This window comes from Planococcus citri, chromosome 2 (assembly GCF_950023065.1).
Source record: "Planococcus citri chromosome 2, ihPlaCitr1.1, whole genome shotgun sequence".
In the NCBI taxonomy this organism is placed as follows: Eukaryota; Metazoa; Arthropoda; class Insecta; order Hemiptera; family Pseudococcidae; genus Planococcus; species Planococcus citri.
In genome coordinates this window covers 61,206,739-61,231,486 of record NC_088678.1, presented here as the reverse complement: position 1 = coordinate 61,231,486, position 24,748 = coordinate 61,206,739, and the positions used below count along the sequence as shown (strand labels likewise).

Below are 24,748 nucleotides of genomic sequence, written 5' to 3'. Positions count from 1 at the left end.
ATGAGATCAATTCAGATATAATTTGATCAAATCTGATCTGAATAGATATGTTTGTAAGAAATACTATTCAAACATTTTAGATCTGACTGGATCTTCATAGATCTGACCAGATATAATGAGATCAATTCAGATATAATTTGATCAAATCTGATCTGAATAGATATGTTTGTAAGAAATACGATTGAAGCTTTTTAGATCCAATTGGATCTTAATATATATGACCAGATATAATGGGACAAATTTATATCTAAGATGATCAACATTCAGATATAATTTTATCAAATCTGATCTATGTTGATCAATTTTTAGATCTAATTTGATCACATTAGATATGATCAGATACAATTAGATCTGTCCCATTTTTTCCCGGGATGGTATGTACAAATAGGTGCTTTGAATGAAATTGTTTCAGAAATGTATTAAATTAATGATTCGTGAATTTTTTTTTGAAAAAACGCACTTTTTCAGCTCTTTTTCGAAATTTTTAACATCAGATAATTCCAAAGTGGCCTAAGTCCACTTTTTCTGACTCTTTGACGTGCTCTGGAGCTGAAAATACTCAAAATTTAAAAAATACCAATATGGTACTTTAAAGCAGAAATATCAAGCTTCACAACCATATAATCACATCATTTATTATTGAAGCGGAAGGGAGAGAAAAACAGTTATTTGCGTTTTTCTCGAAACGGAAAAAATGGACTTAGGCCGACTTGGAACTGGGCCCTTCATTTGCAAAAAAAAAAATCCAAGAAAAAACCACTGAAAACATGTTAATATGATGTAAAAGTGGTCAAAAAAAAGCAGAAATACAAAAAAAAACTCAAATAGGTACCTTAATTACATTTAAATCACTGACATTTACCCAACAGTAATAATGATGAAATTTTAGTAAAATTGAAAAAAAATGCATGAAAACCACTACATATAACCATGTTAAAATGATGTAAAAAAGATCAAAAAATCGCGAAATTACAAAAAAAAATTTTAAAAAAGCTAATCAATGCGGTTCCCGGCCATTCCCCCGAATTTTTTCCACCGAATGGAATAATCCCGAACCAAAATTTACCCGAGTAACAAACTTCCCGAATACTTTTATCCCGAATTTTTTTTTCCCGAATGAATTGATTCCCGAATAGATCTTAAAATTTTTTCATTTTTTATAAAAGTTTTAATAAAATTTTTAATTTTTTTATACCTTTTAATAAATTTGTAATTTTTTATAAAACTTTTAATGAATTTCCAAGTTTTTATCAAATTTTTAATAAATTTACAATTTTTATTAAACTTTCAATCAATTTTTAATTTTTATACCTAAAAACTTTTAATTTTTCATACTTTACACACGGACATTGTAACTATTTTTTTGTGGTAATTTAGTTTTTGATTCAGTAGTAGAGTGGGTTAACTGTGATTGGGGCTGATGGGTGCAATTTTTTCTTTTCAGGATCAATTTTGGAAGGGATTTAGAGTATTATAGTTTAGTAGATACTCGTACGTTGGGTGATTGCTACCAAGATTGGGCTCAAGAATGCCCAATTTTCTCCCCAACAATCCCCATAAAATTCGAGTAAATAACATTCGGGAAGCAAAAATTCGGGTATAAAAGATTCGGGAACCAGAAATTCGGGTATATACGATTCGGGAACCAAAAATTCGGGGAAATGGATTCGGGAATTGGTATTCGGGGTAGCAGAATTCGGGAAAAACTTATTCGGGAAAAGGTAATTCGGGTTTAAATTTGTTCGGGCAAATGGATTCGGGAAATTGTCCGTGAATCAAAAAATGCATTAAAACTGAATATTTACAAAAAATGATGAAAATTCAGTGCAATCATTGCACATTTCCTTAAAACAATGACATTTTGATAAAATTTCTCCAAAAATGTATGGCAAAGTGTAGAAGAATTATAAAAATGTTGTAAAACGCTCAAAAAAAATCATTAAAATTACTTTAAAAATTTACCAAAAAGTAATGAAATTACATACAAGAAAATTCTTCAAACATGTGCGAAAACGTATTTAAAATGATACAAAAAAAAATTTTAAAAAGCATTAAAATTGGTAAAAATTACCCAAAAGTAATGGAATTTCGATGAAATTTGTCAAAAACGCATGAATTAGTGGTGAAAACATGTTGAAATTAATTTAAAACGCTCAAAAATCGATAAAAATCATTAAACACGCCAAAAAAGTAAAGAAACGCGCTAAAAATAAAACAAAAAGCACTCAAAATTACCAAAAAATAACAAAATATTAGAAAAATTTGCTAGAAATATTGGAAAAAAGTGTTAAAAACGCATTAAAATTATGCAAAAGAACTCAAAAAAAATATTTAAATCACTGAAAATTATCAAAAATTAATAAAATTTTAGTAAAATTAGATAAAAATGCATGAAAAAATGTGTATTTAAACCGCATTAAAATGATGTACAAGCATTTAATACAATCATTAAAATCACTAAAAATATCAAAAAGTGTATTTAAAAGAACTCGAAAAAAAACTAAATTCATTAAAAATTCAAAAACAATAATGAAATTTTAAATTAATTAGCAAAAATGTCAGAAAAAATGTCGAAAAGATCTTAAAATTACGCAAAAAAACTTTTTATAAAAAAACCTTCAGAATCACAAAAAATTCCACAAAGTACATATATATGTATTTTTTTAAAAGAACTAAATTGACCAAAAATTATAACAAAAAGAAAGTGTATGAAATTTCGGTGAAATTTGCAAAAAATGACAGGAAAATCGTTAAAATTAAGAAACAAATATTTAAATCATTAAAAATGACCAAAAACTAATAAAACTTCAGAAAAATTAGACAAAAGTAGCAGAAAAAATGAATTTAAACCGAATCAAAATGATGTACAATCACGCAAAAAAATCAAAAAAGGTAATAAAAAAAGCCCTAAAATCACTGAAAAGTAATGAATACCTAATGATGAAATTTCAGTGAAATGTGCGAAAAAAGGCCAAAGATGTTAAAAAGGTCTTAAAATTATGCAAAAAAACTTTGTATAAAAAAACTTTCAGAATCACAAAAAATTTCAAAAAGTACCTACATAATGTATATAAAAAAAGAACTAAATTGATCAAAAATTAACAAAAAGCAATGAAATTTTGGTAAAAGTTGCAAAAAATGTCAGGAAACGCGTTAAAATTATAAAAAAACTTTATATTCAAAAAAATCATTACATTGCAAAAAAAAGCAAAAAAATAGGGGAAATTTCAATCATCGGAAACAGGTTTTAAAAAAACAGGACGATCAAAAAAGTTCTCACAATGTCTATTCTTCTTCTCGTTGTTTCCCAGACTGGAGCAAAACACTTCGAGTGTTTTTTTTCAGCCCAAAGAAGAAAGTTGAAATTGCATGTGTTGTTACTTAATACTATGAAATCTAAAATGAAAAAAATGGTTCTATTTCGGTGCTTTGCTATCCAAATTTCAGTTTCCTAGGTCAATTTGGTAAAATTTTGATTTTTTCGAATTTTTGGCACAAATTTGATTCTCAAAAATTTCCTAAAAATCGAGAAACGTACTTCAGCACTTGAAATTCTGGCTGGTGATATTTTTTTGCATACTCCTTCGATCTACTCGTAGCTTCGTGAGTTTCAAAAATTTTCGCGTCACTTGAGACGCCTCCTTTATTAGCGTAATAGAACCTCATTTTTTCGTTCATCCTTTAAAATTTACTTCGCAAGAAAGCGATTTTCCTCCTCCTTCACCGTACATCAGTGATTTAGTCTCAAAAACGTGACTTAAAACATTTCTTCATCGTCATCACTCTCATCTTCTCCAAAATTATTCCTTCCAAACGACTGAAAATTGCAGGCCACCTGTTCAAGGCTACCTATTACACCTCTCTGGGCGAACCACAACCATACACGTCGATTTCGGTACCTACACCCTGACCATAGATTTTTTTTCTCACACCTGTTCTAAATTCTCGGTTCGAATTCCTTCGTTGGTCAATTTCCCAACGATCGAGCTTAGTAAATGTCACCACGATGATGGCATAAATCGCATTACACAGTTCATTGGTTTCTCACACGATAAACACAGTGGCAAAGAGGCGCTGGCCCATCATACGTACCTATACTTTTGTTTTGCGAATATGAGAACTGCACGCGGTGGTTGAAAAACCGAAAAACGTGACCGCAATTTTTAAACGCGTGTAAACACTTAATTCTCTATACATATAATACCACATTTTCGAGTGCAATGTACCTGAGGTTATATGGCCATCGCGATTCGGTCACCTTATACTATACTATAGTATAGGTAAGTACTTGGGTACTTGGGTCGGGTTACCCATTAAAAAAAATAGAAGAAGAGATGTTTTAATCATTTTTATATACTTTTTGACTAAATGTAGTAGGTACATACAAGTACCTAGTCAGCTAACAAATGGCAATGAAGAATTTTTTTTGAGTCGAATAACGGTTCGTACGTATACATATGTAGATGGTTGAATTCACTTATACATATTTCCGTTTGATGTGCTGTTGGTTGGTGGACTTTCTAATACATGGAATAAATTTCGAGCTCGGAATTTCTTAATTAATCGTCGTGTAATATGGCTCACGCTATTAATATGCAAATTATGGTCTATCTCGTATGTACGTTCAATAGTGTGTATGCAATTTTCACTACTCGTATATACGGTGCAATTCCTAGCCAGACTCGAGGACGATGCTGCGACAACTCGTCACATCTTCTTTTCATCGCAGGTTATGATCTTTGATACGAGAGTACGAGATCATCGCGGGTAGCGCAGCATCTGGCTCGTTGGAGCATTACGAACGATCGAAGCATTATTTACGGCGGAATGTTTATGCAACTTCTTTAACATCTTAACTATACTCTCGACTCTGGAGTCTGGCATACGAACTCCCTCTCCGTTAATTTATGCCAATGTTTTAAACGATTCTTCTACGCAATTAGTTACTTTTACACGATGACATCTCTCTAGATGGTATTTCGCGAATACACAGAAGACACAGAAGAGTAAGGAAGACGAGTTGGAGATGTCCAACCGTTATAATATACATACCGATGTCGATATTTAAGATACACATATACGATGAACTGTAGCCTGGCGTCGCCGAATGCTTTACCAACGTCCGTCCTTGAACCGGTTCATCGTACTTTATTAGCGATGTTTTAAAAAGAGTTGAAGAAAAAAAGTGCGAAACCAGAACACGTTATGGCACATACTCTATTCGAAGATTCAATCGATACGTAATAAATACTCGACAAATGCGTAGTACTCGGGCGAATTTATTATCCGGCGTGATTTTTTTTTTATTCTAATTTCACGTTCGACTAACCAGTGGTAATATTTTCGCGCCGTTAATGTTTCCTCGATTAAAATTTATTAAAGCCAGGACTCCGAATCGATAATCGTTTCACGATGCCAATGTTTCTAACCCTAACGCATCTCAGTGCAATTACGAGTACAATTTGTCGAGATCGAGTGTGTTTTACTTATATACGAGTGAGACAGACGAAGACGGAATTTATTTTTTATAATTTGATGATATCGTCGTACGACATTCGCGGAATATTCCAGATTTACTATATTTTTCGCTGAGACGTGATTCGAATTATATTACGTTTGCTAGTTCCTTGAAATTATCGTCATTTTCTTGTGAGACTTGCCTATGGATCTTCTCATCAGTCTTCACAGGACTACCTCCATCTATCCATAAGTACACTATCGTATTTCGTATCTTCGAAAACAAGACGTTTAAATTTGTCAATACGAAATACGAATACGATCATTACCGACGATTGAATTCTTGTTTGTTTTTACTCCCTCTCATCTCTCATCTGTTGTGGCACAGTTCATCATCAATTCTCTCACACACAAGACCTTGATCGGAATTCTCGTGCACTTGGTAGAATGATATAGGTACGATTGGTTGTGCATTCTGCATTGATTACACATGTGTATCAATCACCCAGCCAGCTCATCGACGAATGTACATATACTTAGGTATAGGTACTCGTAATAGAAAAATACGAGTACGCGACCTTAACGCCCTCAAATTATTTCATGATCTTCTTTCGCATTTCAATTAAAATTTCATTCGTGCGCAAGTACATACCTAGGTAGGTATCGTATACACAACATGTACCTGATAGTCGGCAGGTATAATGTAGTTTTCACCTTTCACCTAATTCTCTTTGTGAGGCGTCTGCAACCGCTGGAATTTTCAGAAATTCGCCCATAAGCCGCAATTTTTACGACGATCGTGAGTTTAATTTCGGATTTCTATATACAGATGCATGGTTCGGTAATTAATGGCATTGAAGACGGTGCTGGTAGGAATTTCACGTGGGTTTCGACGGAAATTGACGAATTATTGGAAATATTTGTGAATTTGGATAGGTTTGGATATTTAAATTTTTAAGGAGTAGGTATTTTTTTTTTTTTTCAGGAAATACTCATAGAGTAGAATTTTAATTGAAAGATTTCAATTATTCGAGTTTTGTATTGTGATTAGGTTCTTTCACTAACAAGTAACGAAATAGTAACTGAAACGATTTTTTTTACGAAACTTCAAATATTAATTACTTGACCTTACAATAAATTTTTACGAAATAATAAATCTTTTTTCTTCGTTCTACTTACTCGTAAAAAATTAACAATTGATTCAGATTCAACTTTTCAAAAATGAAAGGGTCAATTGGAGTAAACTTTTTCGAAAAAAAACTGTTTCCAAAAAACGAAAATAATCAAAATTCTCGAAATTGCGTTCAAAGGTAAAATATGTATGTAATTGAAATGCACCTTTCTTCAGTTTTGGAAAACTATAAGTACGAATATAATGGCTTATTGTTGGCAGGATTTTCAAAAAAATTCCAAAATAAAAAAACAGGACATTAGCAGGACATTTTTTAAACACTTGTAATTTTTAAAAAAGAGGCAGGGGACGAGGCAAAATTTTATACTTATTCAGATTTTTCGCTTTTCCAAAGGTCTTCAAACAGCTCAAGATTTTTTTCAAACAAGAAAATGTCGAAAAAATATAATTTTAACCATTTCAATTTTTGATTTCATTTCCACCCTTAAGTAAAGTTCTTGTTAATGTAATGATAATGATTAATGAAATAGGGCAAATAAAAATTTTTTTTCAACGTAACAAATTTTTAAAAAATGTAAAAAAATATACCTAATGGGAAATTTGAACGTCATTTAGAAAAGAAAAACCTTCAAAGAGAAACAAACTGACCCTGGCGAAGGATTTTTAGAGGTATAAAAACGATGTTTTCTTGTGTGAAGAATTACAAGTTTATTATTTTGCTTCAAAATTTCAAAAATTTAATGATGATTCAAAAAAAAAAAATCAGAAAAAGAAAAGAAAACGAGCCCGAGTAAAACGAGATCAAAAGCTTTCAGAAAATTTGTGTTTTGATGAGAACTGAAAAAAAAAAAAAGGGTGATTTATGCAGGCAGGAGTTCATTTTTCTGATTCAAACTTCGAAACTTTTTGAATTTGAACAGTAAGTTTTTCATTTGAATTTGAAATAAGAAGAGCATCTCAAAAATGCATAATTCAAGTTCTAAAAATGTCAGAAAATGACCCCTTTTCAAAAAAAAAAAATTGTCAAAATTCCATAAAAAAAGAAAAATGAATTGAAAATTTGAAGTCTAATTGAAAAAAAGCAATACTTTTTGATGAAAGTGATAAAAAACAGGACAACTGCAGTACTTGGAAGACTAATCGACAAATAGTTAGCAGGTTTATTTAGCAAGACTTTCAGGATTTGCAGAACCGTTAGATACATTCGTTGGGTACCTCAAAAAAATTCAACCGAAAATCCACTCAAAAAAGAATAAACATTTTTCGAAAATTATGTACAATATCGAAAAAGTAATTTAGGTTTCCATTTTTCATTAAAGATTGCCAAAATTGTGATGAAAATCGTTAATTTACTTTTAAACATTTGCTGAGAATGGTTGAAAAAAAAATTCTTAAAAAATTGTGTAAACCACGATAAATGAAAGAAAATATGACAAAATCGCGAGAATGACTGTTGAATTGAAAAATAATCTTCACAATTTTTGCATAAAATTATCAGGCTAAGAATGGCCTTAAAATTCGTAAAATTTTTATCAAGAATCAAAAAATGTACATAGTAAGTTTGTGCTTGGAATGTTTTTCAATATTCATACTCGTAGGACTCGAGCAAAACTTCTGGCAGGATATTTTTCAGATACTTCGCGATTTTTTTAGGGTGTTGGAGAAGGTGGGAGGGTGGCGGGGGGGGGGAGGGGGAGGGATTTTATACGTCAATTTTTCGATTTTTCAATGCCATCTGCAGATACGAGTATTTTAATGTTTTGGAAGGCAAAAGGGGTGTTAAGAAGATATTTGTCACTTTAATTTTTTGTTTTTAAAAATTTTAATTACTACACTTTTTCAGCGTATGTATTTTTAAAAGAAGATTGCAATTTATTAATCCTCTATGCTTCTGATCAAGCGATACAAGGATGCAAAAATGTTTAAAAATTTTGGAAATTTTTAATTCAATTTGCTAAAATGGAAAGCTTTGAAAATTTTGCAAAAATTGAGGTTTGATATTGAAAAAAAAATTAAAAACAGGACTTTGATAATAGGACAAAATCTGGGCCAATTGCAGGATAGAACTGGCAGACATAGACACCCTGCGAATTTAACAAATTTTTTATGGATTTTAAAAACAAATTTTATGAATGCAATAAATAAGTGCTTTTTCAATTTTGAAGTTGTTTTTAGAAAATTTCACGTCAATTCAACTTTTTTCTAGCTATAAAAAAATCTGCACTCGTACTTCAAGAATTTTTTTTCCTGTATCATTTTAAAAATAATGTTGTTTTTTTTAGATATTAGAGCTAACTTTGAATACAATTTTCACGATGAACTGACAATAGTGAAATTTGAATCCATCAGAATCATTGTCAAAAAATCGAGAAAAATAGCCGAGACTTATATAGTTTTTTTTTTTTCAAATTTCTGAAATTGGTAATCAAATAGGTAATTGATTAAAAAATTTATCAACCACTCAGTAGGACACTAAAAGTGGTTATAGATTTATATGGTAATGATGTAGATCGACAAAGAATTTCAAATACTACTTTTTGGAACCAGTCCATTTTTCCCAAAACAGATTAGGTAGGGGTTAAATTGGAAAAATCACAATTTTTTCAAAAATTCCACTTTTTCAAGGTCTACATCTTCACTCCAGAGACACCTCCGAGACTAGAATTTTTCCAAGTGACTTTGACTCTGAGCAGAATGATCGCTCAATCAAACCGACAGATCAAATTTCAAGGTCAAAACCCAATTTTTTTATTTCATTCAGAAAAATTGAATTTCGATTACTGACAAATGTTTTTTATTCTAAAAGTGACCTTGAATGGAGTTCTCGTTTCCCTGGAAAGGTGTAGAAACTGAAATAAAATCTATATAGGGGGAGGGGGAGGAGGTATGCCGTATCCTGAGTCTTAACCGAAGAAAAAACTGTGTCTATTTCCCAAAAATGGTCCTCTCCCTTCAAGAACCTACATTTCCTCAAATCCTCCATGAATTTCTTAGGGATTCAAGATACGAAGTATGTTTTTTTTTCGATATGGGAATTTCCTACTTTCATGTGCCTTCAAATCCAAAAATCTACATTAATGATTCCTCCTTCTCCCCCTGTTTCAATAAACATGAAATGATATGCGTTCTACCAATAAATTCATTCATTTTGATCAAAAAATAATTTGTTCTCAATTGATGCAAATTTTCTGAACACTTCTCTTAATCCTCTTTCCAAATCAGATGATTACGATCCATGAAACTCACAAAAATTCGAAATATCAGCATAAAATTCAACACCGTTTGAGCCATCGATCATTTTTTTAGCATATTACAAATACAAGTACATACACAGTATAGATGAGATACATTAATATATCTCGATGACATGCTAGAGCCACCTGTAAGACGAAGATGGATACTTACGCCAAAAAACCAGCACACACGCGAGTCAGTTTCACACATCGTGGAATCCGCAATAATATTACAAGAGTTACGAGAAAAGGAAGACAATCGGCAAGGAAAAGAATGCAGTGAAACCGACATCGGTGATTCAGGTGGCCATGCTGGGTATGGCTCGCGCTCAACCATTCGCCCGAATTAAGACATTATTTACGCGTTTCTGGTCATCGTCGCCGCCATCCATCGCCACACAGAAGCAGCCATAAATGACGTAACCAACCGTTACGACTCGCGATGATTTTTTAATAGCCTTAATTCTAGCCATTTGCGTGATTTTCAATCGATTTTATTTGATGAGTTTTAAGAACGACCGTCGATGGTATAGGTAGATTGTGATAGAATGTTGAACATACATATAATATGTAAATACTTATGCGACTGCGGTTTAACGACATTAACGATATTACGGCGGCGGCGACGATGATTTTAAAACTAGCGGAATTCAAAACTTTGATTTTATCAATTTTTTGCGTGTTTGGGGGGGGGGGAGTTGAGTAGAGAGCTTTCTGAAAAGTTTACTGAAAAAGGGTAGCAAAAAAAGTAGTGATTTTTCCCAGAGATCCAAGTCTCGCCTCCAAAGTTCTGCCTTTCGCTAAAATTGTCAGTTTTGCTTTTTGTCGAAAATTGCCCCCAATTCTTATTTTTCTGCTCAAAATTATGTATCTAATCAAATAGTCTCACTTTTTTCCCAAAAAAATTTTTTTTTGCTAAAATTGTTCCAAGTCTTGTTCTTTTACCAAAAATTGCTAAAAGTTTTCACTTCTTTTTTCGAAAAATGACCCATAACTAAATCTCAGTTTTTTTTAAATTGAAAATAACAGAATAGTTTTACCTTTTAGCCAGAAATTTGCAAAAAGTCTTATCTTTCGACAAAATTGTCAGTCTTGCTTTTCAGTCGAAAATCGCCCAAAATTCTCGCTTTAATGCTATAAAAATTGTCAAATTCTCACTTTTTTTTACAAAAAAATTGCAACATTGCCAAAGATTCACTTTTATTCAAATCACTGATGCTGATTGTGAGGACGAACAAAACTACTTATTAGCTTGAAATTTGATACATAAGTTCAGAAGTTCCATTCCTTCTAAGGTGATATTAATTTTTGTTGTTTCATTAGAATCTTTTTTTAAATCTACAATTTCCGAATTTCATTTTTACACTTCGTAGAAGATTCCTTCTTCCCTCTTTAGTTCACCATCTCCTACTGGAGACTTCAAATTCCCAAACACGAAGCCATCACGTATGATCCGCTCCTCATTCTTACTTCATGATCTATGCATTTTCCAGTTCCACCCAAGATGGATCCTCACATCGACATTTCCTCATATTGAAATACTGATCAGTGATCCCGTTAAGTAAAGGCAATGTAAAAAAAAACTTCAGATCATTAATTTTTTCAACGATCGCGTGTAATACTCGCGATCCATAAACCAGTATGAAAAATTATATGATCATGCAGCATACAATATACAGGCTTGCGCATCAATGCGGCGGCTACTCATATCAATGGAGCTTCTTCAAACACATATTCGGGCACTTTGAAGGCACATGCACGTGCACTGAGACGCGTGCCCATACGCGTAATAATCCAAACAGTGAAAAATTTTAATCACGCTATGTTCACGGTAGCGTTTCTATCTTTGGAAATCGCCTCATAATCGTACAATACTTTCATTTTTTTCTCAATTCCTCGCACACAAACCTACGATCGGAAAACTTTCCATCGCCAAACTTTGGCCAATTTCTCCTGGTCATATATACATTACAATATAACATGATTCGTCTGTCTTTGGAAATTTTTTAGCACATTTTCTTCAGAAAAATCAAATCAATCGGATATTGGCAAAATATGAGGATTCGTGAGAGAATCAGACGTGATCAAAGCTGCAGGTAGAGGAAAGTATGAGGTAGATCGGCGAGCAATTCATCAATCGGAGTACCAAAAACCACAACATGAACGTCATTTTTCCCATAACATCCATAAAGTCTACATTACGTACAGATGCATCAAGTATACTTATACGAGAATCGCTACAGCTCGATCAAATCGCTGTACTCTATAATTATACGAAGATAGCTTCGTTTAATTTAAAAGCGTCCGACTGTGCTCGAGTTTCTATAGGCTGAGCGAGCACTATAAGCGCATAAAAAATGAAACCGATACAGTAACACGATTCAGTAATCGATAGAAAGTTTTTTACAATTTCGGATATATCTACATGAACTTGCGCTGCTCATAATACCTACCTTGGCGTAAAAGGAGCAGCACAAATGTGTAGACACGAGACAAGTTTAACCAATAAATACCATTAAAGGTGAATTTTTCCAAACACGGATTCCGCGTCTTCGGTGTTCGTGGCGATGCCGATGATCTTTTTTTTAACGGTGTATTTTGCGGTTTTCTTTTCCATAAGAGTATGTATTTGGGCGATGATTCATCCGACAGATAGGTATAATATTATGTATTTGTACAAGGCGACCGTGTTTAATTATTCGACATGCGAGTTAAATCATCGCTGTGGACTTTGGACCGTCGAATATGCGCGCAGAGCGCACTTTGTGGCTGCAGTACCAGTCTGCGATCGGTGTATATGCCCCCTAAGCTATGTCGATAAACGTATAGCTAATTCTTAACGTATGGATTAATAGCCCATCGCATCATTTGACCAGATCCATGGCACACTCTGGACAGGTTTCTTGCTCCTTTTTACAAGTCGTTTTGTAGTACGACGAAGACGAAGACGATGGTGATGACGACGACCCGATATTTACTTACGTAATTTAGTTTGTTAGCACAATTTACGTTACGAGAAACCTACTAGATGGGTACATAATATAATATTGTTGATTTTCAACTCAGCGACATTGACGTTCGTGACACAGAAAATGATTTTCTAGCATCTGGAAATTTGGCTGAATACAATCATTGACCAAAGATGAAATGAATTCAAGTGAGAAAGACACTTTGGCCATAGAGTTATCGAAACGTAATCAAAAAATACCTTGAATGGTCAAAAAATCCTGAAGTATGCTCAAATTCGTGAATGTTTTTGGGTTTTTTGCATGCATATTATCGACTTTTTGAAAATCTGGACTTTGATTTTTTCAAAGTGTGACTGGAGACCCCAGAACAGCTTGAACACATCTCCAATCAACTCAGCAGGGCATATGAAGCAAACTTCCGCTTTCCAACTTGAAATTTTATGAAAATTTCAACTTTCAAAAATTTGCTGGAGGCTACAGAATTACTCAACACTTTTCTAAACCATTTGTAATAGATTTGGAGGTTTGAAAATATATGGGGTACGACGGTACGTATCAAATTTCAGCTTTCCAGGTCAATTTTATGTAATTTTGATTTTTTTGTTCCAAATTTAATGCTTGAAAAATTCATCAAAAATGGAAAAATAGAGTAAAATAATTGACCAATCAATTGATTCGCGAATAAATTCGATAAATCTCCGAAAACAGTACATTGGAATTCAGTAAACAAAAATTAAATAAAAACCGTGAACTCGACAATTGACAAAATTCAGTAACAAACTTTAAAAAAAAATAAACAACGTAGGTAGTCGAGAAACGAACCGTAAAACAGAACTCAAAGTATCTATTAGAAGGTCCGAAAACAACTGAGGATTTGTAAACTCACCCTATTGTATTTATAATAAAATTTGGTTCGTTTTTGAGAGGGAGGGCTTCAAATTGGGCAAATTGGTGAGATAGTTTGATTTAAATTTATTTGGGGAAAGGATCAAAAAGGATGCGCAATTTTGAAATTCGGGTGACATAAAATTGTAATTTGGAGGGTGCATGTGCACGACAAATGGAAAAGGGTTATAATTCAGAATAATTAGTAAGTGATAAAAAAGTCGTAAATGTCATGTCAACTTATGTGATCTGTCACGAGAAAACCAGGTTAGTGTCCAAAAATAGATTTGGTTTTTTTTTATGGATAGGTATTAGTAGTACTCAGTGTGCAGAATCCGCCTGTGGTGGTTAAAACGTTCGCGAACGATTCTTTTGACCCTAAATTCAAGGTTAAAAAAATAGAGCAACTACAAAAAAAGTTTGAAAATTTTTTTTGTGATTTTCTTGAAAATATGTTTTGGGAAGTCAATAGGTATGCAAATTTTTGGGGCAATTGGTCCACATTTGGAGGATTAGTGCCATTTTATTGAAATTTGAATGAGGATTAAGCTGGAAAAATCAACTCTTTTCACCTTGAACAAAATTTTTGAAAAAATTGAAAAACTTGATAAATAACTTTATTTTATATTAATAATTCATTCTTAGTACTTTTCGCGAAATTTTTGGCGTGAAATTTAAAAAAAAACGAAAAAATTGATTTAGGGAAATTTTGATTATTGCCCGCACAACAATTGTCGACATCGACATTTACATCGACTATGTTTTTTTTCAACATAATGATGGAAAAGCGATCAATTAATTATTTAGTAGAAATCTTCTGTCCGTACAAAAGCGAGGTAAATGAAAAGTTTCAAAATTTTCTCATTATTTCTGATACCTCGACATGTAGATGTAAAATTCGATGCTCGAAATTTACATCTACAACTATGTCGACCAATTTTTCAAAATTAGAATTTCTGTTTTAGTGTTTAAAAGTTTAGTAAATAAACATTCGAAGATATGGTCTTGTTCAATGAGGAAAACAAATTTTTTAGGGCTGTGATGAAATTATGCACTTTTCCACACTTTGGAGTTGTAGATGATTATGTTGATATTGTGGATGTATTTGTTGATGTCGAATTTCACATCAACATTAACATCAACATGTCGACATGAAAAATGGATTAGTTTAGTACTCGCAGATAAAGTATTGCACCATCTTTGATATAAAGAATTTCTGTTCGACTATTTGCTTGTACAGACTTTTTGTCTGTACTTCTTCGGAAGTGGACTTTATGTTGATGCTGTTTTCAGCACGAGCAATAGGCACATCAGATGAAGTAATTTTTGGAAAAAAATTTTTCAATTTTTAAACTCAAATTTTATAATGTTATGATGCGGGAGGTCGACATAAATTTCGATGTGAATGTCGATCCATCCACATCCGTCACTTTTGGATGCCACATGTCAATGTGAATTTCGACCCTGTGTTGAGCCAATTGTCGACACGAATGCAGATCAACATCAGTCGACAATTACATCGACAATTAGCTCAACACAGGGTCGACATTCACATCGAAATTAGCATAGTCATTGTTGTACGGGCGGCCTTTGGCAACCCTGATTTTGAAAAAAATGTCAGGTTATGTTGGTACCCCTTGTGGCCAAAAGTGGTCCAAGTTTCAGGGACCTACGAATCATAGATTGCCGAACACATAGATTCAAAACTTCAAATGTCTGTCCTGTAAAATTCATGTTTTGGACACTAACCTGGTGTTCTTGTGACAGATCACATATTTTGAATGTACTTGTGGTTAATTTAAAAGGGTTTAAAAAGTGCTTGAGCTCATTAGCTCTTGTACAAATTGTTACATGTGTCATCATTTTATGATGAGAAATATTAACGTCATTCAAATTTTGGTTTTTATCATATTGACAGGTTGCGAGTGTGAGGCGAAAACGTGAGCCCAGAGCCATAAAGGTATCAAAATTTGACATTTATGAGCACCGAATTATCTTGTGAATCGGGGGTGGCTGTGGGAATCGGAGAGCCCACAGCTATAAATTTTTACTGTTTATTAATTGACTCAAGAATCGTGGGTAAGTGTTTGATTTTAAATTTACAACGCTTAATGAACTTTGAAAGCGTGAGTAAGTACCTATTTGATTTAGAGTTTTAATTGAGGTAGGGGGTGAATTTGAATTGAACTGATTAGTGACGTGATTAAAGTTAGTGGATGAAAATACTGATGAAATCTAGCCAGAATATTACAGGGAATTATTGGCAAAAAGCAAGACAGACAAATTTGGAAAAAGAAATTTTTGAAAAATTTGGCAAAAAAAATAGAGGTAGGAATAATTGAGATTTTTAGCAAAAAAGCAACCATTTTCAGAAAATGTTGGCATGAAACAATGCGTTTTCAGTTTTATACCTAAATTTAAGTGTTTTGCTGTTGTTGGTAGAAAGCGAAACCTTGACAATTTTGATTCAAAGCACGGCTTTGTGACTGTGACGCTGGAAAGACAGTGTAACCAGTTGGAAAATAACAAAAATAAGTATACTTTCGGAAATTCTTCATTTTTTGATATAACTAACATCCCTCCCCACCCCCAAATTAGGCCAAAATTTGGAAAAATTAAATTTTTTGAAAATTTTCAAAAAAACATAGGGTAAGTGTAGTATCCAGAATTTTGAAAAAGTATAACCAACACTTTTATCAACTTCAAGTAACATGGCAATTTGAAATGTACCACAGAGCCTTGTACTTTTGATGCAAAATAATAAAAAAAAAAAAAACATCAAAACAATGCGGAAGTAGACACTGAATAAGATCAAAAAATAATTGCTCAGACGAATATCCTCGGTTCAAAGAACGACTCTTATATGAAAAAATGAACATTTCAAATCCATTATTTACGGTATTTAGAAATAAATCAACATAGAAGGTCAACTCATCCCATTTACTTATTCTGAAAGGGGCGGATGATCTACTTGGATCCAAATTATCCCACTTGTTTAATTCGATACGTATTACATCACCTCCTTCCTTTTTCCAGAAAAGGATCGGGTATATACTGGTCAGCTGAAGGACATGGAATAAGTTACTTGTAAATGAAGCGAGTAAAATTAATATTTCAATTCCTCTCCTCATAATTGCTCGTTGACGACTTCGATACAAGTAGCAAAAAATACTACGATTCGAGTTACCAGAGAAACGTTAATCCTGATGGTTAAAAAGTGAAATCTTACTGTTAAGTTTGATCTTTGAAATAGGAAAGAAAAAAAAACAGTCGAACAGAAGTATACGCAGATGTATAGATACAGAGCGAGAGAGAGATGAAAAGAAACACTTACACACAAAAAAAGACAAATAATAATTTAAAATGGATAATTAATGGGAGTTGAAAAAAACCTACATAGGCAATTATAATCTACATGGTAGTTGGGTTCACGCTAAATATATAACAAAGCCGGAGATTGTTTTTACACTCGAGTGCATTTCTTGTGTCTCATTGTAGGTACATACACGAATTAAACGTTTAAATGGCTAATTAAACTAGCAAATATACTTTCACTCAATGCCAAGTTCATTAGTATGAACATTTACCTATAAACAGAAAAAAATTGTTCGATTTTTTCATATCTATAGATACCTATTTTATTTCATTACAGAATAAATCCTTGCCGATGCTCTGATTATAAAAATCAAAAGTATTTCTACCGTCCGGCGTCCACGCAATATTCATCTACCTTCTCACTTAATTTAAATCGATTTACACTAATAAAATATTAATTACTAATTCAGGGACGTGATTCCGGACAACATTACCTTTCGTAAATAGTAATTAGAAGTTACGTTTACCAAGAAACCTAGTTCAAAGGTAAACTACAGTAGTCGTAAACGATGTACAATTGATTTAATTTATTTACACAGGTACCTCAAGTAAAAATATCTGAGGTCATTACAAATAGAACATTGCTAATCGTTCTTTCATGCATTTTTTTTTTCATCTCTTCGCCTTTCCAAGTCTATCGTTTTTTTTTTTCTAGAGCTCTGTTACGTCTGTCGTGTAAAATTACCTTCTCTATACACAAAACGCGGGCAGATTAGGTCTAGAAATTCACAACATCGATAACACACAAACGAGTACACTAACGATTGCATAGGCCATACACATCAGAATTCAAACTCTCTAGATATTACTAAAATGATGATGAAACTTAAACAGAATCCAGTTTTTAAAAAATTCGCTGTTTCATAGAACAATAAATACCGTTTACGCGTTTCATAAAGATTGATAATATTGGTATATTCATTTCCATTTTTTTTTTTTTTACTCGCCTGTTCAGTGTTCATTGAAAATTCCGCAATATGGTACACTGTGCTGCGAGTATGACGCATTTAAACGCAGCAAAAAAAACAGTACAATGCTTGGAGAATGTGTTAACGAATAATGTAGGGTCATTTGGATGTCGTATTCGTATTGATTTATGTATCTACTCTCCAGTGCTTACAAATACAGTACTCTTGAGCCCTACGAATACGAGAATAAGACATAGCACATACGCAGGAAATAATCGACGTGACTTTTACACGATGGAAATTGATGAGGAAATCGTCACCAATGCGAAAGAGAGGCCAAAATTGGCCACGAATGTTTGAGAATTATTATTTATCTATTAGCTGTACAAGTGTGCAATAAATACTGAAAATTCGAAAACGATCAGAACAAATCAACAAGTTCTCATTGTCAGAAGAAAAAAATCCGTAGAACGTTATGTACAGCAATTCTTGATTCTTATACCAGTGTTTTGGATTTTGATGCAAAATGCAACTCAAATACCTATTGACAGGACAGTGGAAATGTATCAATTATCATTTTTAAAAAAATAAAAATTTTGATTTTCTTAAAACTTTGGAAGTATTTTTCAAAAATCAAAAATTATTCAATGGAGATGGCTTACTTTTCTAATACTTTCAAAGTGAATAAAGATAAAATTTGAATGAAATGTAACCTGTTCACGAAGGGGGTAATAATCTAGTAATATTAAAAACACCCCCCCCCCAACGAAAAAATTAGAAATCAGAACATGAATAAATTGGAAGATTTTTGGAGCTAAAAAATTGGTTGAAATCGAATATACGAAAATCAATTTCGATAACTTGATCCATTTCCTAGTCACCCCCCCCAAACGAAAAAATGAAAACAATGTTTCAAAAAATAATATTTTAAACCAACGAATTGTGTTTTAAATTCGTAATTTAAGATTTTTTCACTACACAAAATGTTTTCCAAAAGACATTTTTTGGAAAAAAATATTCCTTAATTTACTCCTCTAAGTACTTTGCACCAACGAACTTCGTTTTTTATACGAGTATATTTTGAAAATCAATACAATCTCGGAATCTGATTACAATTTATGAAAGTTTCGATATTTTGAAATGAAAGCATTTCAACATTCAACCCCTCTACCCCCCCCCCCCCAATTCACTTTTCTTTCTTCAAATTTCGCATGTATAAAGATACGAGGGTTTTCAAAATTATTTGTCAAAAAAAAATGAAATAAAAATAAATGTCCAGTATTTGAAAAGAAATGCAGGATTTTTCGAATTTAGGCACCTATTCGGGAATTTTAAGAGAATTTTCAAAAACCAATCAAAACAATATTAAAGTGTTCAATTTTTCAGGAAAATGATTCTCCTTGACTTTTCCCGATTTTCGGATCAATTTTCTCGTTTTTATCAAAGTAGACCTCTCAAATATCAGATACACAAAAAATATTGGAGGAGGAAGGAGGAGGGACACGAAAGATTTCTTTGCAAGGAATTTTTTCAACTTTTTATGGCGGGGGGAGGGGCATTTAAATTTCAACAAAGTTCAGAACGTAACTCAAAAAAATTCAATTTATAATAATAATTTTTCAAAATGAGAAAAAAATGAGAACCATTATTCTGGTGGATAAATCAAGTTTGTAAAATTGAATTTCTCGATCTTTTCATCTTCAATAATGTTCAGAAAGTTCTAAAATTATTCTTCAACAAATATTTTGAAACATTTTTTGGACTTTTGATAATTTTTGAAGGAATTGATCGATTGCTTTGAGTAATTTCTGGACTTTTCTTGACTTTCATGACTGACTTTTGCAAACAAGAAACTAAATACGAATCTTTCGAGTTCATTTTTTTCCTTTTGAAAAAAATATGCACTCTCCCTCAAAAATAAAACATTCTACAAGCATGATCTTTACTAAATATTTCAAAATTTTCGAGCTGTCAAGACGTTTTCCATGCTTTATTCTTCTTTATTGCAATTAAAAATGGAAAGGCCAAGAATGTTTCAAAGAATGAGATATCTACTCGTATTTTAAAAAAAAAGTCATCAAAATCCCAAAGGCAATTTATTCACTTTTACAATCCAGGCTTCCCATATAGTACTTTTTTCATGATTCATTGATAATAGGGCGAGGGAGGGAGAGAGGGAAAATTTTTCAAGAATCTATTCTACAACAAAATCTTTTGAAATTGCAGGTGAGTATTACTTACATAAACAGAGTTCAGCATTTTCAAGAAACTTTTTTCATACCGTGCCAAAATTTTGGTACTTTTTAAACCCATACCACAAAATCAATCAGACATGGACAATTATATTTTGTCAAAATTCTATAAAATTGAAACGGAATACTTGATAAATTTTAAATAGGTAACTAAAAAAATATATTTTGAAAAATAAAAAATCAGAAGTTCTTCTAAACAAATCATTAAACAGAAAAAATTAATAAATCGGATTGAAACATAAAACAACAATTCGAGAATACAAAAAATCATGGGTCAAAAATCCTTGAATCGAAAAATCTTGAGATTAAAATCTCAAGCTCATACGTAATTTTTGTGTTGAAGAAAATCGGGTGAGAAAAATCTTGTAATACAAATTGAAGAGCAAAATCTCTGATAAATCAAAATCTCTGCAGATGAAAAATCTTGAGAAGAAAAATCTTGAAATCAGAAAAACTTGCTATCAAAAACTTGACTGCAGACAAAAATCTCGAAATTTAAAATGAGGGGGGAATCTCAAAATCAAAATTTAAAAGAGATAGATTAAAAAAGTTTTTGATATCCCAAGAAAAAGTCATAAATTATTTTTTTTAAATGCGTATCAATTTATTGCTCTGAGCAATTGATTTTTTTGGGGGGGGGAGGGGGGTTGTTATTTTGGAATGTTAAGTGAAAGATCTGCTTTGAATTTTTATAATTTTAAGAAATACATTTCAATTTATAGCTCTGAGCAATAATTGGTTTTTTAGGGGGGGGGGGGTTGTTATTTTGGAATGTCAAGTGAAAAATCTGATTTGAATTTTTCTCCCTTCTTTCTCCTCCTCCAAAACAAAAATCTTCCACTAAAAATGAGAAAATTTGAGGAAATCATCACAGCAAACAAGAAAAAAATCACGAAAACTGAGAAAGATGGTGATTTTGATCGAAGATTTTGACGATTTTCAAGTTGATGACAATTTTTTTCTAAAAATCTTCAGCCAACCCAATTTATTTGCAAAATGTAAAATACAATATCGACTGCAGAATAATGTAGAACATGCGAAGTAAAGTTAGAATAATTTTAAAGAACGAAGGACATTTAAAATATGGAAACTGATCCCCAAACTAATCCCTTTTGCATTTTAATTTCGATTTGAAAAAAATAAATCCGTAAAACAGAACAATTTTTTTAAAAAAATATAGGCTAAAAGATAACAATTCAATTTCAAAAAATTTCAAAATGTAAATTGGGAAAACAACGAATTAGAAGCTTCGTCATTTTAGATGAAATTCAAATAAGCATCCCTCGAAAATTTACACCAAACTCGTAAAAAAATTCAACATACCTTCGATCCCTGATCCTTTTTTGTGTACCAGAAGTTCCTCGAATAGTTTTGTACAAGGACATCATCTTGAGACCACTCGTATATCGAAACTTTTCGCAAAAAAGAAAAAAACAATACGACGACGATACAACAACACAATCGAAAAAATACCGATAAAAAAAATCAACTTCGCGAATCAAATTCTACACGAACCCATCATGATTAGATAAGGAAAAACCTGCTTTCCACCGAATTTAAAAGCGAAAAAAATGAAATCAAATCAACACTCGCGAAAATATCACAAAAAAAAAACGAACATCTAAACATTTAAAATAAAAATAAAACTAAACGAAAAAAAAAACTGCATAAAAAATTGAGTAAAAAAAAAGCAGCAAACTAATAAAAATAAAAAACTACTTAAAAACTATAATAATAATAAAGCACTATCTCTTCGTAACAGGATGATCATCTACTGTATCAGCAACATGTTGGTGCAAGTGTGATTTAGCCGAAACACACGTACGAATTTGGACGAATATACACGAACGTCGCGACGCGGCGAGTGGCGAGCAGCGTATGAGCAATTACGGTAAAGCAATTAGTTGCATTCCACCTTGCACACCGTGTACGAGTATGTACAAATACATAGGTAGATATGGAACCATTTCTCGAGTATACTAAGTAGAGGTACCCACAGGTTGGTAAGTTTGGGCAGTATCTTTCACTACGTTGACGCGGGCAATCAATCGTATTCGTAGTATTGATCGAGAGCTACCAGCCTTGGGTACATGTCCGATGAAATATGACAGTTTTTCGAATGTACGAGTACGAGTACAAGTATTTGACGTTGGTCAGGTACCACAGATAGATAGTACACCTTTCGTAGGTTCGCGCTTCCACATCCACACCTCAGGTTAATTTCTCCATCTCTGTATCTCTTTCTCTTAGCGAGCATTGATTTCATCGCGTTATTGCAGTAATATTCGTCGACTCGTCGTCGGTCTCTCATCGACATGGCACAGCCACGCACACCACAGGTGAGCCGCAGGTGCGAAAAGACGTCGGCGTCGAGTCGTCGCGTCACGCAGCGAAATTCAATGTACTCGACAAGAGTCAGCGGACATCCACAGTTCACACTTGCTCATAGCTGTACCGCGTCTCTTCCGCTCATCGTAGGAACTTTGAGAGCAATCCCGAAGAAAGAATTTTACAACGAAAGAATACAGAGTTGCATCCACCTCCATCCTGGACCGACACCTGTATTCCGCAGAGTCTAGTTCAATGCGCAAATATGTAGGTATATTCGTAGGTCTAGGTACATTTCTCGACAATGACGAGGAAATCGCGAATAACCGTTCATCAGCCCAAAAAAAGGAGTGACATTCTGGAATAATTATGGTTTACAATTCGCCAACGAATATTTACAGCGGTAATTAAGAGCACCGTATTCCACCAAATGTAGGCGAAGATATGGACTACGTAATGAGAAAGAAGGTGGTAGTCGTAATAATAGTTCATGAACTTGAAAATTACATCTATTATGTGCAAAGGTGGTCGAAATATTACGATTGTTTGTTTTTGAGATGACTGCGACAAATTCCGGAAAGAAGGAAAGAAGAGAAGGAGGGTCAAAAAGAAATCAGGTCTCATTAATTGGTTGCCCTAAATTTTATTGAGCTCAAATTTGAAAAATTCTCAAGTTTAAAGTCGAATTTTAAGCTGATTTCAAAAGCTGATGATGTTATCAACATTACAAGGGAACCTTCATCACAACCTGTCATGGCTTGAAAGTTGAAAGAGCACAGAATTCACTTTTTTGGCATTATGTCGTCGAGTTTTACTTGAGCAGACTACTTTTCAAACAAAAATTGAATTTATAATAATTGAGGAGGGCGTTCGTTTGCAATATTCTAAGGCAAATTTCTCGTTGCGCCAAAGACAAAATCTCACGAAATTATTTAAATTGCTGGAGAAAAATCAAATTTTCCTGGAAGCTTCAGATTAGCTCAAAAATGATTGCAATTGATTCAGGTAGTCGACTCAAGTGTACAAACTGACTTTCAGATTTTCATTTCAAGATTTACTCTCTTAGCGAAAAATTAAATACCGACAGGCTATTTTTTTTTAATTCGCAACAAATCGAAAAATCAACATTGGGAGCTCAAATTAGGTTTTGAAGTGTGGGTGACAAGCTCTTTCAGTGAGCCAAATTTTAGCTCAATCGGAATAGGAGGATTGTAGAAATCTCCCATAAGCCATTATTCTTGCTCTGGTAGGACTACTTTTCATGCTAAATGCCATCAAAGTTGAAAGGAAGGACAATTTTTAAAAAAAATCACTACTTTTTTTTACTAAGTAGGTACCTTTTTTCAAACAAATTTTCAGAAAGCTCTCCACTCACCCCCTCCCCTTCCACACACACAAAATTAAAAAAAGTCAAACTTTTCACAGGAAAATTTTCAAAAAAATTCAAATTGGAAGAATTTTTTTCAATGATTTGAAGGTGTTTGTTGCGGGCGTTTGAATTTTTTCGTTTTTTCCCTACGTATCTTTTTCACTACCTACTTTCAGTAGCCTACCTATTTTCAAAACCACCACTTTCACTACCGGTTAGACAGACATAGACACCCTATATATGCCACTTCATTTGGTTTCAAACTCCAGAGGAATTCGAGAAGGAAGGAAGGAAGGAGAAGTGTGAGTACGTTTTTTTGATTTTTCGACAGAATTTTTGGAAACATTTTTCTCTCGAAAATAAAAACAGGGCTCAAGTGGAGGAAGAAGACTCTATTTAAAAATGATCAAAATTATCGATTTGAATATGAAAATTCATGGTTTTTAATTTTTTGATATTCTCATGTAATCTTTAAAAATATTGGGATCCAACAAGAGTGAAAAAGTAAAAATAAATTTCAGCTTCAATGTCATCATCAAATTTCTAAAATTACCTAAAATACGCAGAATTGTAAAAGTTAGGCAATCTCAATGATTGAAACAGACTACATACTTAATTCAAAAATATTGAAAAAAAATCGAAAAATTGAAAAACAAAACAAAACAAAATTCGACTGAAAATTACTTAAAAATCAGAAATTTAACGCAACTTGATCTAAAAATTGACACAAAATCAAAGAAATTACTCCTCAAGTATCAAGGAAAATATCAGAACTTGAAAACAATTCCAAAATACGAGTAAATGTCTAAAAGTGAATTCTGAATCAAATATTACAAAATC

At 32.7% G+C, this 24,748-nt stretch overlaps 1 protein-coding gene across 1 annotated transcript in view; it reads right to left on the bottom strand.

The window, feature by feature from the left end:
- The window catches only part of exp (expansion), a 297,616-nt gene extending 275,694 nt beyond the window's left edge, over nt 1–21,922 (bottom strand). Inside the window, exon 1 of the mRNA XM_065351980.1 lies at nt 21,535–21,922. Coding sequence (XP_065208052.1) covers nt 21,535–21,599 — 65 coding nt within the window. The 5' untranslated portion in view covers nt 21,600–21,922. The remainder of the gene's footprint in view (nt 1–21,534) is intronic.
- Nucleotides 21,923–24,748: the final 2,826 nt, after the last annotated feature.